Here is a 17,609-nt window from a genome sequence, read left to right as displayed (position 1 = left end):
ATTATAAAGTTCTTAGTTCAGAAGATCAGACGTAGTAAAGTATTTTTCGTTGTAAACCTAAGTGCTCTGAATCTGAAGGATCTAAAGCCACCTGGAATACAAAGGATAAAGAGCCAGATGCTGCACATGTACAAGTTGACGGCAGAGAACTAGTCAGAATCAGCACACTGCAATGATATTAGACAGTAATGATCATCACACTAAATAGCAGTGTGACAAGGTTATATAATTCAACATAACATCATGAACTCCTGATGCGTACAATGGTACTGATAGACCTTTTATGATCAAATGCTGAGTGACACCCTTGTACAGCACACTAAAAGACATTCTGTACAAGAAGCCAATTATCAAAAACTGTTTTTATTTGTTGAACTTTGAGACCCAAAAATATGAAATAACGTTGTACATTATTTATTCCCAAAAAATGTTAAAAATCAATAACTGGATTAAATACATGAGAACAAAAATGATCAATGCAGTCTTATCCAGAGCTCCACACACCTTCTTAACACAAAACAAAAGTGTTTTCGTGTTATTTTCAGGATTCAAAACAGTTAACATTCATCATTGCTTTTCAACTCCTCTATGGATGTAGAAAACTAAGTTGCTGATGCAAGTCTTGACAAGAACTGCTGTAAGGCAAATAATGCTGCTAGGGTCAGAAATTGCACCTTGACCTCATTTGTTTCTTCTGCCAAAATCTACGCTATTCCTGAGATTATGAAATGCCTGTTAACCCAGACCAAGATAAGCTGTTTTATGAATCGTTTCATAAACAGTGCACACTTTATTTATTTGTGGCTCCAGCAAGTGGAACTGAAGAGTGAGGGATAGAAATGCATCTTCAACTTAGGCAATTTGAGTTCTGTTTTCCTATCTAAAGTTTAGTACAAGTATACCTATAATTAGGTATGACCACTCACTGATTATATCATAAAGTTCTCACATCTAGCTCCAAAATGTTATAAAATTTCCCATAAACTGCAAATGTCACGTCTGCCATCTCATTTTACAACCACTTCCAATTGGAGAAATCAACCCAATGATCTACAGATGTAGATAAGGCTTTTTTGCCCTCAACCATACAAATAAGGCAAACCAAACAAAACCAAAACTTAGTTTACACTATTGATATGATTAACCTACATGATATTTCATGATAAAACCTCATCATTACTGTACTTTAACTCAGTAGCTGCACTGTACTTTATTTACACATGATGCTGATATTGAAACAATTCATTGATCAAACTAGTCCACAGTGCTGTTAATTCTCCGTAGAAGCAGAGGTCCTAACAGTCCTTCTATCTAGTGCCTATTGCATATTGCAATTTTCCCCTTTCTTTCAATAACCACTTAATCATCTTAAACATTGGAATTAGTAGTTGAAACAAAGACCATGCCAGTGGTACAATCCAGTCTCAAAAATATTTCTTCCTCCTCATCCAAACTCTCACATTTAATCTTTGATCTGTATTCTCATTTTCTTTGAATTAACAACCAATGAAAATTGTGTTTCAACTGACAATGCTCCAATTATACATAATTGTAAACAGCTCAATTAAATCAATACTTTTAGTCCTCTGCTCCAACCAGAACTATTCGATTAATTATTTATCTTCACTGAAAGGCATAGTCACCTCAAAGGACCATATAAATGTACAAAATATTGTATACTAAAGATATGGTTTAAAGCTTTTATTTCAAAAATCCTTGCAACTTGCAAAAGTCATTCCATGATCCATGTGGGACAATGGGCAAAGAACAGATGGTTCTCTGACATGGTGTGTCTAAATGTAATGCAATTAAATCAGATTGTAGTGGGCTCATTTCTTAACATGTGCTTTTTCTTCATCCCTCTAAAGTAGCTATTAAAATCACAGTACATTTATATGTAAATAGAACAGTTGAATTAGAAGCAGTAGTAGACTATTCAGCCCTTATAGCCTCAAAGCTCCACCATTCAGTAAGATCATGGCTGATTCAAATGGCACCAAATTGCGCTTAATTTCACACAAACTACAGTAACTTTGGGCAGTAGCAAACAGGAATAGATAACAATCCTCACTGCAAATTGCAGAAGCTGGAGTTGAGAATAATCTCTACAGTTAATGATTTAAAAAAATATACTAGCTCTTAATTGTTACCTCAATACATTTTGGGTGTGTTTTTTAAACAATTCAAGAACTTGAGTTTTAAAAGTAGAACACTCAGGTCAAGTTGATGACTTCCAAGAGTTACTGGCTTCTCTCTCCACATGCTGCCAGACTGGCCAAGTATTCTTAGCTTTTATTTCAGATTTCAAGCATCTGCATTTTCTTGCTTTTGTGAGGCTTGTGAAGAATTGAAGTAAACACCTTTGAGATGTTTCAAAAAAGGTCATGCAGATGAACAATTAGATAATGCAACTTTAAGCTATGATTATATAATATCTGTATCCAAATCATACAGAACCATTGATACACTACAGACAAAAACATGAGGAAGCTGGTTTCTGGAGTTTTAAAGACAATTCAAAATGTACAGAGAAAATGCTACAACGTAATTAAGCAAAATGATAGCAAAGGCATTAAACACGCAAACAATACAAGAAAATTAATAGGGATAATTTTACATTTAAGAAATTCAGGATTTTTATTTAACAATCCATGCTACATGTCAAGAACCAAAATCAGTTCTAGAATTTTATTGCAACAGAAACTGCTAGAGAAATTCAGGTCTAGCAGCATCCAGCAGAAGAAAGCAGAGTTAACGTTAAGTCCGGTGACTCAATTCTGAAGAGTCACTGAACTTGAAATGCTAACTGTACCTTCTTCCCATAGATGCGGCCAGACCTGCTGAGTTTCGCCAGCAATTTCGGTTTTTGTTTCAGATCTCCAGCATCTGCAGTTCTTAGTTTAAATCTAGAATTTTACTGATAGCACTTACTAGTCAAGTCTGATACGAGACATTGCTTTAACATGTCCACAATAATAAGTTAAGTATTGCACAAAGTGTTGGTGTAAAATCTTAAAGTACTCACATGGACACATAAATCTGGGAACTTTTTAAAAAAAGTGAACTATTCCAACAGTTAATTAAAATAACTGCCGAAGGAAAGAATTTAAAAATAAATGAATAAAGCTCAGGCAACATCACAAATTATCTTCTGGTTGAATAACTGGCTCAGTTTTTAGTGATGGTTTTCTTATTTGCTTTCCCATATTTGGCATCTAACCCAAGTCCTAATGAGAGAAAAAATAGAAAATGAAAATATTATTAATGAGCTCTATGAAAATCCAACATCCTAGCTTCCTGGATGTTTACTAAAATGCAGTTAAGCTAGATTCTCTGAATCTCAAATCAATTTGGCAGCCAATGAGAAGAATCCATTTTTACTCATGGATTCTGAGGATTGAATGAATAAGAGATTTTAGGAATTTTCAAACAGACAAGTTAAAGGATCACTCATATAAAGATAAGTGATTAAAGGTCTAGCAGTGTGATTAAACATCATTCGTTTTACATAAATAAACTACAATTGTGGATGGAAAAAGAATCAATTGGCCCAACTTGAAGAGCGAGGAGCTCAGTTACCACTATGGCATTTGGTGGAATTTAAATTCAATTTAAAAATCTGAAATTGAACGCTAGCCTTAAAGTCTAAAATCTAATTGTGACCATGATATAACCTTTGATTGTCATAAAACCCATCAGGTTCAACAATGTTCTTTCGGGAAGGAACTCTGCCATCCGTATTAGGCTGGACTCCAGAGTCTCAGTAACGTGGCTGAATCTTACCTGCCTTCAAAAATAGCCTAACACACCAATTGCTTTAAGGGCAAATTAGGGATAAGCAACAAATGCTGGCTTTGTCAGTGACACCCACAATCCAAGAAAAGAATACAGCAAAGTTTGTGAGAAGATTTGTAGCTCGGGTGCTCGTTGTTGTGGTTCTGTTCGCCAAGCTGGGAATTTGTGTTGCAGACGTTTCGTCCCCTGTCTAGATGACATCCTCAGTGCTTGGGAGCCTCCTGTGAAGCACTTCTGTGATGTTTCCTCTGGCATTTATATATCACGATAAATGCCGGAGGAAACATCACAGAAGCGCTTCACAGGAGGCTCCCAAGCACTGAGGATGTCACCTAGACAGAGGACGAAACATCTGCAACACAAATTCCCAGCTCGGCGAACAGAACCACAACAGTATACAGCAAAAACAAACAGATGCTCTAACAACTTTAGGACACAGAACAACTGACTGCCTCAATCACTGGCGAACTTTCATAAAATAGAAATGGCATTAAAATGGCATTAACATCTAAAATATCTTCAAGATATTCACACGAACTACAAAGATGATCTCCCTCTGAAGCTGGGAAATGTAGGAAGGGAATTAGGGCAAGCTTTCGTTCAGTACTTACCAATTTTTATAAACAGGCTCAACAAAATAAATTCATATTGGGTTGGTTGTTGATTCAAATGTCTGAATTACTACGCAGAGAACTGTCTTAATTAATTTGATATTAACTTTCTTCTTTCAGGCTTATCGAATTACAACAGACCCTTCACGCCAATTCATTCATGTCAAGTTTCCTAAACTAAATCAGTCCCATTTGACACATGAAAAGCTTATATCTCTTACCTAGAAATACAAAGGCAGTGCCTAGCCACTGCAAAGAGCTAATCGGATTACCAAAAATAAGTACCGAACCAAGGATAGTAAAGAATTTTCTGGTTGTAGTGATGATTGAACACGTCAAAGGTCCAAAGTAAACAACTGTCATAAAGATGAAACTCTGGAAAAGAAATTAAAATCTTTAATTTGACTTTATCCCATAGTACACGTATATTCCACAATGGTTTTTTGTTGATGCCAATATTAGATTAAACAGATAATTCTCTTTTAAGATTTTGAAGTCAAGTCTTTCTACCCACAGCTCATTGTCAACTTTATACAATTCCTGGGCACCTTTACATTACATTATTACATTAAGTTGAATTTATATTTTGCATCGTGTGTTAAGAAAGGGACATCGCAGTCTGCCATTTTTAATTTCATTTGAGAGTTTGGGGCTGTGGTGCCAAATGATCTGGAGGTATGTTTTGATCACATGCATTTTTAATGAGGTTTCACAATCGTGAAGAGTTGGGACAGTTAACAGCTCAATGCAATTAAAATAAAAGCACATTTTTACCTAGTCTATGGATGGGGGTTCCCTACAGTGGAGGCAAGGTAGCCAGACAGTTGAGTTTTATAGAATCATAGAATCTCTACAGTATGGAAGCAGGACATTCAGTCCACACCAACCCTCCAAACAGCATGCCTAGACCTACCCCCAACCCTATCCCTGCATTGCCCATGGCTAATCCACCTAACCTGGACATCACCGGATACTCCGAATAACATACTATGCTAAATCCACCTAACCCGCACATCTTTGGATTGTGAAAGAAACCCACACAGACATGGGGAGAACATGCAATCTCCACATAGTCACCTGAGAACAGAATCATACCCAGATCCCTGATACTGTGAGGCAGCATTATTAACCACTGAGCCACCCATGCCACCCTATTTGAAAGAACAAGAAAGAGAGAGTCTGGTTTGCAGTTTGCTTCTGGTGGCTTGGGGAAAGAGAGGGAAAAATCTGCTAAAAGGGAATTGATTATAGCTATCTCAACAAAAGTCTGAGCAGGAAGCTTTGAAGCTGACGATGACTCTTCACTGAGGTTTGACTGCTCGTAAGGATATTATTCGGATAAAAGTGGTAGCATGAAGCTGAATCTTTTTCTGATGCATTCCAACCTTTCTCATTCCTCATATTGCATATTTTATATTTATGTTTTTTCTTGTTTAATAAACACTTTAAAAAATTTATGTTGGAAGTACACTGGCAGACTCGTGAATGTGTTCAATATCTGACCTCCACAGTTTTTTTTTAAAAAAAATCAGATCTAATTTTGGATCTCAGTTTCACTCTGGGATCTTATCAATACAGCAGCATTAGCTGGGATTATATCAGTGCCGACAAAAAGCTGTTGCACAATTGCCCTATCTTCCCTTGCTTGTCTTTCCATCCAACTTCTAAATTCTAAGCACAGTTAAGTCAATATAGGCCAAAGTCAACTTCAAACTTCGTCCTACTAGATAGTCACATTCGTTCACTAATTCATTGGGATAACCATTTTAACACTTATTTATTTTAACATGATTTTCATCATCTTTCCAGATTTGAAGCTTTAATACTGACTTCCCAATTGATTCCACAATTCTGAATCCACAAGGGGTCAAAGCTTTGGGTATGAAATACATACACAGAGCAAGATGATGGGATTGCTACAAATCGCAAACCCAGAGAAAACTATCAGTTTGAACAAATAAACACAAGTCAAATTATTACATAGCATCTGAATGTTAAAACAAATTATAGTTTATATTTCCCAAAATGGATCCAAAATATAAACTACATGAGAAGACTGGCTACTACTTCCTAAACCTTTGCATTACCATATCTATATCCATTTAAGTAAATGCCAAATTTTTATCACAACTATTTTATCAAGAGCACATTATACAAAAAAATCTTGTGTATGTTATTAAGTATCCAGTTGATGTTGTGTGAGCCTTAAATGCTCCATAGGAATACAAATGATACTGACCTGGCCTAGGGCACTAGTTAAACTAAACAGAAGTATCTTGTGGAGAATACTGGGGTGGCGTTCAGCAAAATACAGAAATTCCCATAATTCTCCAGTACATAGGACTCCTAAAAGAAAAAGAGTTGTTAATAGAATAAGAACTCATTTGATATTTAAAATAGTATATGAAAAGCGATAGGTAAAACAATGACACTTAGGTATCCAATTTACACAATGTATCTAAATATATTTTTGACAGCAAGTAAGGGAAATTAGAATTAATTGCACTCGCTGGACAAATGGAAGAGAACAGAAAATTTCACTGTCTTTCACATTTAATTTCTTTCCTAACTCTGGATATGAATCTATAGTGGCAAAATAGGCATTCAAAGATTTTTCGAAAAATCTTTGAATTTGCCTCAAATTTTAAATCTAATCTGAACCAATTCTTCAGAACAGTTAACATCAAAGCAATAGACATTTTGTTCCAAAAATGAAAAAAGAAATTGCAAGTAAGTGTGTTTTCTTTGCCTAGCCATTCTTTATATTTTGCAGTCTGAATATCTAGATCCCTTGGCAATGAGCATGTTCAAATAATGTATATTTGAAGATTCTTTCCTGTTTTCTTGATATGCTAAGCAACTTTCATTACCTCAAGCATGTTTCAAATAGCAAAGTGATCTGAATTTTATTATATGTTCAAGAGCAAGGTGGCAAAACCAGAGCTCAGAATAGTTTGAGCAGAAAATAACATTAACGCCATCCAAAAGAAACAGATTTAGAACTGATGATGGAAGAATGGGAGAAAGTATTTTTCCATTCATTTTGTACAAAACAAAAAAAGCCGTGTTCCAGAAATATCATGCTAAACTACCTTTCATGGAGTAAAATACCCGGAAAATCTAGCACTAACCTTTATATGTAGAGTAATTAACTATCAAAGTTAAAGGTAATCATCCCACGTTGAACAACCAAAAAAAAACAGGCATTATGAAGGAAAACTATTCTATAGGGTTGGGAAAATGCCAAATATACTGGCATCGATTCTGAGAAAATGACAAGCTCTTTGGGGAACTTGCTGACAGATGCCACTGGATTTCATATGGGAAATAGAACATTTTCTGTGAACTATACTGCAGCTACTCAGTTATTTTAAATTCACTCAGATAAAAAGATGTCACATTTAAATAAAAGATATTTTATCTTCAAAGCATTTACTGGTAGGGACCACTTCCTTTCCAATATAAGAAACGCATTCACTGGCTTACAAACGTGATGTAGCGTCAGTTTAATTAAACTGGTTTATCACACATATATCAAATTAGTCCATAACAAAGAAAAACAGCCACAAGAACACATTCTACATTTCACATGCTAGTGACTTTAAAAATATCTTCCTCAACTCCTCCAAAAGAACAAATTGTATATATTTTTAAAATGAAAATCAAAACAGTAACATACACTGCTGTGTGATTTGAGCTTGTCGGAGTTTTGATTCCAAAATGAAATGGGCCAGGTCCAGACATCAATAGCGCCCCCTACCCACAACCACATCCTCCTTCCAAACCATTACTCGCCCCTCTCAAGCATGAATCTTTAATTCAGTAAAATCTTGAGCATGTCAAATGATGTAGGATTGCTGCTCTAGATGAATTGATAACAAATGATGAACGTTGAAATAAATATTAAGCATTCCATAAGTGCTTCCAAACCATAACAAAAATCTACAGCAAAATGGGACTGTGTTATAGAGAAATGCCAAAGCCTGCAGTATCTCTGCCAGTGCATTACCGACTTTTTCCCTTTCATGTTTCAAATGTCACAAATATTACAAATGTTTACATTAACTACTAATAATTGGTGTGCTCAAAACCCCAAAATTGTATTAATATAGCAACTTTTACAACCTAAGAACATTGCAAAGAGCATTGCAGCCAATTAGTTATTCTGAGGCACAGTCACCATTATAATGTAGGAAACATGGCAACTAATTTGTGTCCAGGAAGAGTTCAAAAACTGCTACAAGATAAATGACCAGATTTTATTTTTTAAAAAGATGTTGATCGAGGGATAAATATTGGCCAGAACACTGGGAACACACATTTTTCTATGAATGGTGCCATGAGATCTTTTATCTGAGAGGATATCACAGCCTTAGTTTAACGTCACACCCAGAAGACAGCACCTCCAATAGTACATCACTCTTGAGTACTGTGCTGGCCAACCTGCCTAGATTTCATGCTCAAGTCCCTGCAGCAGGATATAAAGCTACAACATTATGCCTTAGGATTGAGAATGCTAACTTCATGACATATTTCTACTGCCCAAGTCAATGTCAAGCGTATTACTTGCCTTTGCAAGAATTCCATTTGCGTTCAAATTTCAAGTTCTGTTATAAAGCTACAAAAATGTAATTGTCTTTACTTGAGCACCCTCTTGTGGATTAGAGGAGACTGTGTTAACAAAACTGTAATAAAACTATCATAATGCTGAACGAGAGATGTAACTTATGCAAACTTTACTACCAAATACCATTAACTTGTCAGGATATAAAACATTTTGCTAAGATTATAATACAATTCATAAACAAACAAAACTATACAAGTTTCAGTAACTTAAAATTCTGACAATTAGAGCTTTGAATATATACAGTGTGTGTTATGATTTATTAAAAGGAGAAATGGGCACCAATTTACATCTTCAGACCCAAAATGTACATTTCCAAAAGCTTATCAGTAAGCAAAGATTTGAATCTTGAATTGAATTATAGATGCCAGCACATTGGAACTTCTATGAAGAGTTTTCCAAAATAAATTGACAAAATAATTTGTTTGATTTCACAATGCACCAAACAAAGGTACAAGACCACCTGAGGATTTCATCCCTTCATAACAAAATGCTGATCGCGCGAGTATAAACACAACCTAATACAAAATTCATTTAGAAATGAAAAATAGTACTTTACATTTTTTATGCTGTTCCATTTTACTCCCTCAATGCTAAAAGTTAGCCCTCAAGGAAGCAGAAACATGCAAATTCATACAAGGTCACACAAACTACAAGCCTTACATGAGACTGCAGTACTTCAAGTCACCTATATCACAGTGGGTCTAACAGCTTTTTGTCACTAGGTTAATAAGTCACTATTTGTAACATTCAATTTAACCACTCTCCACAGTAGTAAGTTCCACATTCTCACTAGTCTTTCCGTAAAGACATTTCTTCTAAATTTCCTATTGGATTTTCTGGTGGCTTTTAGCATCTTGTTAGCCATTAGTTGCACTCAGCCCCACAAAAGGAAATATTCTCTCTGTATGCACTCTGTCAAAACCATTCAAAATTTTCACAATCTCTATTAGGCCACTCTCTTTTCTACCCCTTCCCCCTCAAGATTGATCCAGTCTGGTATTACTTTCTTCATAAGTATACCCATACATTCCAGTAGAATCTTTGTGAATCATCTCTGGAGCCTCTCCACTGCATATATACCATGTTAGAATACTGCATGCAGTTCTCCTTGCTGAAGTAAAAGAATGGTCGAACTGAAGCTCTTTCCCTAGTTTTCAATTCTATCGCCCTAGAAACAATCTGTGATGTTAGTTTTGTTAATGGTCTTGCTAATTGTGACTTAAATTTTACTCATTGCTATATTTGTGCTTCAAGAGATTTTTCATCCTCTAGTTCACATTGACTTGTATTTTGCAAGTGACATGCTTCATCTTACCTCACCACGTGGTATCCTCAAATTTAGAAACTTTATTTTGGATTCCAAAATCCAAATTATTGATATAAATTGTGACTAACAGTGGCCCCAGCACTGGTCCTTTTGGAACATCAGTATACCAGTCTGCAAGTGAATATATCCTTTAGTCTGCTTTCTGTCTGGCTGTCAGCTAACAATCCATTCTGTCACTTCTGCTAATTTCACATTCTCTGTTAGCATCTGCGAGCAAAGACCTTAACAGAAGCCCTGTGAAAACCCAGATAATCTTTTTTATACCATCCTGCTTTTTCCTTTATAAAAAAAACAGCAAAAGAGGTATAGCATGTTAAGACAAGACAATGCACAACGCTGGTGAAAAAATATCACATTCCTCACAAGAAGTCCTTGAAAAGTCAACACCCCATTCGTACCCTGTAAGGATGTAGAGGGAGGATAAGCCATGAACAAAAGGACTGTCAATGGCATCTCTTTAGCTGAGATACCAGATGTTAAGAAACACAAAATGGCACAAAACATTCATCTGCCATTAGTGTGAAGAGAAGAAAATTGTATGGAACTTGTATTTGGGCTGCTAACCCCTGCCAGTTGATAGGATAAAGAGATTAATACTAAAATACAGGATTTTTTTTAAAAAGTGACTTCTATAAATCCAGTTGAATACAGAGGAAATTCATAAATAACAACTTAATTTTCATTTTAATTTTCACTTTACTGATATGCATTCAGCCAAGGCAATTGCAAGTGAGTGGCAGGGAAAGGGTCAAGACCGAGATCCTTTGAATACTGATAGAGCACAGACAGTACACTTCAGTAACTTGCTCAATACACTGCAACCAACAACAATTTAAGGAATATATTCCAGAGTATTAAACTGGAGGCCTAGTATAGTAACTGCCCTACACACCACCTATTATAATTGCTATTCTTTGTGCAGCTTCAAGTTACTGAAAGATATTTGCCATTTCATAAAACATTTTTAAAACTTCTAAAGCATATTTACAACATTTTTTTACCTATTCCCAGGAATAGACTGGACCAAACATTTATATTCAGCATCATCTGGTTTGACCCAGTCTGGAAATTAGCCCTCATGTGATCTTGTGCTACTCCAGTTAATCCATCCAAGGTCAAGGAGGCTAACTGTAAAAGCAAGGGAATCATGTTTGTCATACACATAAGTATGGGGTGGTCAGTAAGCAATCAGTAGCATAATTCCTTAGTATTAGTAAACTCTAACGGTAAAATACATACATACACACGTATTACTTTGTTAAAATGGAAATAAATTAGTTATTGGCATCAAAAAAACACTTCAGTCCATCTTGTTAAGCCTTAAGGTTGGATAAAGAGACGGAGAACTTAAATGAAGTTGCCAAATAAAATTGAAGAAGCACAAATTGAGAAAAGATAGCACTCAAACCTGAGAGAAGATTGGGTCTGTAAATCAAAAAAGGGACATTATTAAATTAGCTATTTTCAAATGATAGTTAATGTCTCAAGGAAAAAAGTTAAGGGCATTGGACAAAGTTGCTGATCTAACAATATCTCAGACAGCGCTGACATTTTTCTCAGTTCATTCATGGGATCAAGGGTTATAAGGAATAAAGTAGGAAAGTGGAATTAAGGATTATTAGATCAGCCATGATCTCAATGAAGAGCAGACTGGACTCGATTGGCTGAATGACCTACTTCTGCTCCTGAGTCTGATGATCTTATTTGAGTTTTGCTGGCTTAATCAGCATTTATTGCCCATCCTTAACCATCCCCGAGAAGGTGCTGGTAAACTTCTCTCTAGAACTGCCTCAGTCCATAGCTGGGCATATATATGAGCCGAGCTGTTCCACTGTAAGTGATACTTAAATTCAGCTGACAGATGTGTATAAAAATCACTAACACAGAAATACCGTCTTAACCAAACACTCAGGTTGTTTCCTCAACAGCATGTTGGAGAACTTATCTTCCTTTAAAATAAAAGTTATAGGTATGAATCCTATAATTAAGAACCACTATAACAGTACCTTGCATATTTTTAAAAAACATTATTCATTCATGAGATGTTTGTATTGTTTGCAAGGCCAGCACTACAGTTCACCCCTAATTATCCTTAAAAAGGTGAACTGCTGAAGCTTATTGTGATGGTACTCCATGGGGACAAAATTCTAATTTTGATCCGCCAAAAATGGAACAGCAATTTATTTCTGAGATAGGAGGTAATGTGATTTGAAAAGAAACCTGGTGATGCTCTCATCACCTGCTTTCTTATCCTTTTCAGATAAAAAAACATGTTAAGGCTTTCTGCAATTTGGAGATGGGGTGCAGATCAGCCAACCTGATCCAGTGGTGGAGGGATTAACTAGTTAAACCATTGGATGGTTGCTCTTCCCTTGATGTGATCAAGCAAGTGGAGAGTATTCTAAAAACACTCCTGGCATTAGGTAAGGGAAAGGCTTTGGGGAATCAGGAGATGAGTCAATCACTCAATACTCAGCCTCTGTTCTGTCCTTGCAATCATAGTATTGATGTGGCTGGTCTACCTTCTGGTAGATGGTGACGCCCAAGATGTTGACACTGGCGAAGTCACCAGATTAATCTCTGGGATGAGATTGTTGTATGAGGAAAGATATAGGAGATTGGTTTGTACTCCAAAACGTTTCAAAGAACAAGTGGTGACCTTATTGGAATTAACAAAATTCCCTCAAGGTGTGACAGGGTGAATGTAGTTAAGCTGATTCTCCTGACTGGTGATTTTAGATCCAGGGAACATGATCGCAGGATTGAGATCCAGAGCATTTACCTCAGAAGGTGATATATCTTTGGAATTCTCTACCCCAGAGAGCATGGTGGAGGGGTTTGCTGATGTACAAATGTCTGACTAATGAATGTTTGTCCTGACAAACGCAATCCCTTGATGAAGTATTTTTAAAGACCTGATATGTGAACATTTCCTATACTTACAAATGGTTATTTTACATTGTCCTGCACTGGGTTCCAAATTGCGTACAAATCAAGGGGACTGGCTGTCCAGGAGATCAGAAGGACACTAGATATTCAAGGCTTTAACTTTGAATGTCTAACTAATCCAAAATTATTTATTTTAATTGGGTGCTTATCATCCATTATCCATCACTTACGTATACACATTCAGGGCCAGTGTTTTGGATATTTAAGCTGACAACTGCCTCACTTTACAACCTGGGCTTTCATTTGTTTTTTTAAAATCTATTAAGTTTTTGAAGAAGTGATTTTTGAAAGTTTTGCTGACTTCTAAAGTGGCCAATGGAGATCAAAAAGATTCAAAATGTTTTGATGAGTGCTTTAAGAAAGTAAATAGAAATAAAGACTGCTTGGATATAACAGTTTTTGACACTTTCAGGCAAGAGAATGGAAGAAAACAAGGGAAAAAAGGCAAATCAATTTAATGTTTTAATCAAATAAAAAGCATCTGACTTCCGGGTTCCTGGTCTGGTGGAACTGGAAGCAATGCCATAAGAAGGTCAATGTTCTTGCTATGTAAGGCAGAAGAAAGTAAAAAGAAATTGGAGGGATGTGTGCCATGATGTCTTAGGTCTTCAAATCCATGTGGAGGTAAATATGGGAATAAGTAAAATATGGGAAGGTATCCTGAATAGTTGGATGTTGGGATTATTGGGAGTTGGGACCCAATGGTATCTGAATGTATATGCGCCAGATAGCTGTATCACCTTTGTCGAGATGAAGAATGCTGTATCAGGCTGTCTTGCATCTCCCAGTCAGTTGTACATTCAGTTAATGGTATCCTAACCAAATCACACACTTCTTCCTCCTCCCATTCATCCTCCTCCAGGGAGACAGAACACTCATCTTCCACTTCCGACAGCTCCATTCTTGTTGAGCAAACCATAAGCAGACCATTATTGCTTTAAATACCCACTGGTGCATATTGAACGGTGGTCCATGGTCTGTCCAGGCACCTGAATCACCTTTTTAGCTTCCCAACTGTTAGCTCCATGCTGATGGCTCAAGTGATCTGATGTCTTCAGTTGTACGTATACAGGACTGGGTTCCACATATGTATTGCCAGCTATATCTAAAGGGCAGTATGCTGGCAAATGGGACTAGATTTATTCAGGATATCTAGTCGGCATGGACAATTTGGACCAAAGGGTCTGTTTCTGTACTGTATCGCTATGACTCTTATTCCTCAGCGATTGAGAATTATCTTTACAGAACCATTTAGCCATCATCGTAAATTTTCGCTTTGCAATTTATAAGACTGGCCAGCTTAAAAGATTAAGAAAAGAATTGCAGGGGGTAGAAATCTGAAACAAAAATAAAAATGCTGGAGAAACTCAGCAAGTCTGGCAGCACCTGTGCAAAGAAAGCAGAGTCAACATTTTGGATCCAGTGATCCTTCTTCAGAACTGCTTGTGGCTAGGAAAAGGTAATATTTATGCTGATCATGGGGTGGGGGGGTGGTTTAGAAGGAGTAAATGATAGGTGCAGATGGAGCCCAAAGACACAAAACAGTATCTAGTAGCTTGACAGCCAAAGGCTTGGCTGATGGCGAGTCGAGGAGAAAGAAACTTGACAAACTGAACCATTAGTTGGTGAAATGGCTGGGCTATGATGAAAGCAGCTCATGTGATGATGGAGCCAAGGGTGTAAAGGACATGGAACTAGCTGTTCAGGTTCTAAGATTAGTGAATTCAATATTGATTCCTGAAGACTGCAGTATCTCCAAGAAAGAAATAAGATGTTGTTCTTACAGTCTACACTGAGCCTTGATGGAGCACTGCAGCAGGCTCGAGTCAACAATGTTGGCTGAGGAGCGCAGTGATGTGCTGAACGGATAGGCAACCTAAAACTCGGGGTCATTTTTGCAGACAGAATACAGGTATTATGCAAAGTGGTCGCTCAGTCTTTGTCCAGGTGAAGCAGTGATTTATCTGCACTTCACTCCATCTAGTCTACTGTATTCCCTGCTCACAATGTGGTGCCCTCTACATTGGAAACATAAAACACATCCCATGACTGCTGTTCTCTCTGGGCCCTATCTCCACCTATTGTTTACTCCTTCACACCACCCACTCCATCTTCAGCATATATATCACATTTTCCATTTTCTTGGCAACAATCAGTTCTGAAGAAGAGTCGCTGAACCCGAAATGTTGACTCTGTTCTCTCCCCACAGACACTGCCAGACCTGCTGAGTTTCTCCATCAATTTATATTTTTGCTTTAGGTTAGAGGTTAGATCTGATGAGTCCAAAGGTTAAGGTACAATAAGAAAAACATATTCAATAAATAATGAAAACACTATACGATGTTTACTTACTAATAGTGCTTCCCCAAATCCAAAGATGTGGTCATCTGCACTGCCAATCCCTTTTTTAGGTTTGTACATAAATAATGCTACTCCCAAAACTATGAGCAGCACACACATATACTTGGTGAATGGGTATCTTTTCCTCCCAAGAAGGACTCCTAAAACCATCACTGAAAGACAAAACAAAATAACCAATTGTAAAAACTTGAGTACAAATCACAACCTTATAAAGATCATCATCTAGACTGGAGCAACTAAAAAGAATGCGATATTGTAAACACGGATCAAAAATCAACACAATCCCACTGATTTATCCATAAAAGACATCAGTACTCACTAAGTATGCCAATAATAATCTAGTAGAACAGTCACAGATTCCTTTTAGGTATCAACATATGGCAAGACGGAACACTGTCTACGTTATCAACCTCCATTATTTAGTACTGCATTGTTTTAAGATTTTGCCAAATTAACAATTGGTCCTGTAACTTTTCTCATGTTGATGTAATCAATTCTGTAACATTATTTCAAGAATAAGGAATTATCTTATAAGGTAGGCCAACATCCCTCCAAATTTCATCAAAAATAAATTACTTGGTCTTTCAAGAGATCAAAGAAATTGGCTACTGCATTTACTCACGTAGTGACAGTAAGTGCAGCTCAACAAATGATTTGAGAGATGTGAAGTGTTTTGGGGCATCATGGAAAGATGAAGTCTTTGTCTTCAGCCAATGTCATAAATTCTGCATTCTAGCCAACATCCTTGACAAGGCCACTGATAAACTCAGCCAAAAAAAGAATGAATTCAGCTTCAGATTTCTTTCTCAAAACATCTGCCTATTCACCTCTATTACAATATTTTAGCAGAGAACAGGAACTCATCTATTTCACTAAGTCCCTTCTCCTCCCTCAGTAATGCCTCAGGGAAAGAATTTAACTTATCCTTCTGTTTGATGCCCTCATGACTTTGTCCCTTCCTATCTCTGAAATCAGCCACCACTTTCCCTATAACACCTGAGCCCTGCCTGCCTCTCGCCTGTTTATTTTCTTCACCTTTTACTCCATTATTGGCAATCTTATCTTTCGTGATCTTGAACTTTTAAGTTCAGCATTCATTCCTTTTATGCCTTTGCAAGTGGCATGTGCATATCTGTTATCATTGCTGAAGTACAACAGGACCTGATACCAGTTCAACTGATTCATGTTAACTTACCTGGAATAGGTTTACATGATTTACCTAGAACCTGAAATGAAAAGAATAATCATTAGACGTTGAAGACAATAACTGTCATGAGGAATAGTATTTTATTGAAAAAGAAATATACTACATAACGCACTATCATAATTTGTTTTCTATTAAAAATCACACATCACCAGGATATAGTCCAACAGGTTTAATTGGAAGCACACTAGCTTTCGGAGCGACGCTCCTTCATCAGGTGATCACCTGATGAAGGAGCGTCGCTCCAAAAGCTAGTGTGCTTCCAATTAAACCTGTTGGACTATAACCTGGTGTTGTGAGATTTTTAACTTTGTACACCCCAGTCCAACACCGGCATCTCCGAATCTTGTTTTCTATTGCATGTTTGGATACGACCAGTGTACAGATGCTCCCTAAAACTGATTTTAGACAGTGTAAGATGCCTAACTAAGGAAAAAGTATTAAATGAAGACCGTAAGTAAACCGTAAGTAATCTACTTTTGTGTTGTGTTGTTTGGACTGGCTGGAGGGGGAGTTAGAGTCACTGTGGAGCATTCAGGAAGCTCAGACGTGAAGGGTAGTGGCTTTACAGAAGCGGTCACACCACAGGTAAATGATTAAAAACAGGAGAAGTAGGAAGGTAATGCAGAAGTCTCATATGGCTATCCCCAATCAAACAAATGTACCATTCTGGATAGTTTTGAAGCCGGGGGTGGGGAAGTGGGGTAGCAGCCTCTCAGAAGAAAATATCAGTGG

The 17,609-nt window shown here is 36.9% G+C and overlaps 1 protein-coding gene across 2 annotated transcripts in view; it reads right to left on the bottom strand.

Annotated features, from left to right (window-relative positions):
* Nucleotides 1-343: 343 nt before the first annotated feature.
* The window catches only part of slc35b1 (solute carrier family 35 member B1), a 31,384-nt gene continuing 14,118 nt past the window's right edge, over nucleotides 344-17,609 (bottom strand). For both annotated transcript variants that reach the window (XM_043675188.2, XM_087977884.1), the window contains exons 4-9: nucleotides 16,866-16,896; nucleotides 15,662-15,822; nucleotides 11,362-11,488; nucleotides 6,646-6,752; nucleotides 4,628-4,781; nucleotides 344-3,227 (exon numbers count right to left, since the gene is read on the bottom strand). In XM_043675188.2, the coding sequence (XP_043531123.1) occupies nucleotides 3,169-3,227; nucleotides 4,628-4,781; nucleotides 6,646-6,752; nucleotides 11,362-11,488; nucleotides 15,662-15,822; nucleotides 16,866-16,896 (639 nt within the window). In that variant the 3' untranslated portion in view covers nucleotides 344-3,168. The remainder of the gene's footprint in view (nucleotides 3,228-4,627; nucleotides 4,782-6,645; nucleotides 6,753-11,361; nucleotides 11,489-15,661; nucleotides 15,823-16,865; nucleotides 16,897-17,609) is intronic.

The sequence above is a fragment of the Chiloscyllium plagiosum genome, unplaced genomic scaffold (assembly GCF_037043375.1).
Source record: "Chiloscyllium plagiosum isolate Xiang-an unplaced genomic scaffold, Cpla_swu_hap1 HiC_scaffold_32, whole genome shotgun sequence".
Taxonomy (NCBI): Eukaryota; Metazoa; Chordata; class Chondrichthyes; order Orectolobiformes; family Hemiscylliidae; genus Chiloscyllium; species Chiloscyllium plagiosum.
This window is presented reverse-complemented; position numbering and strand designations above follow the sequence as displayed.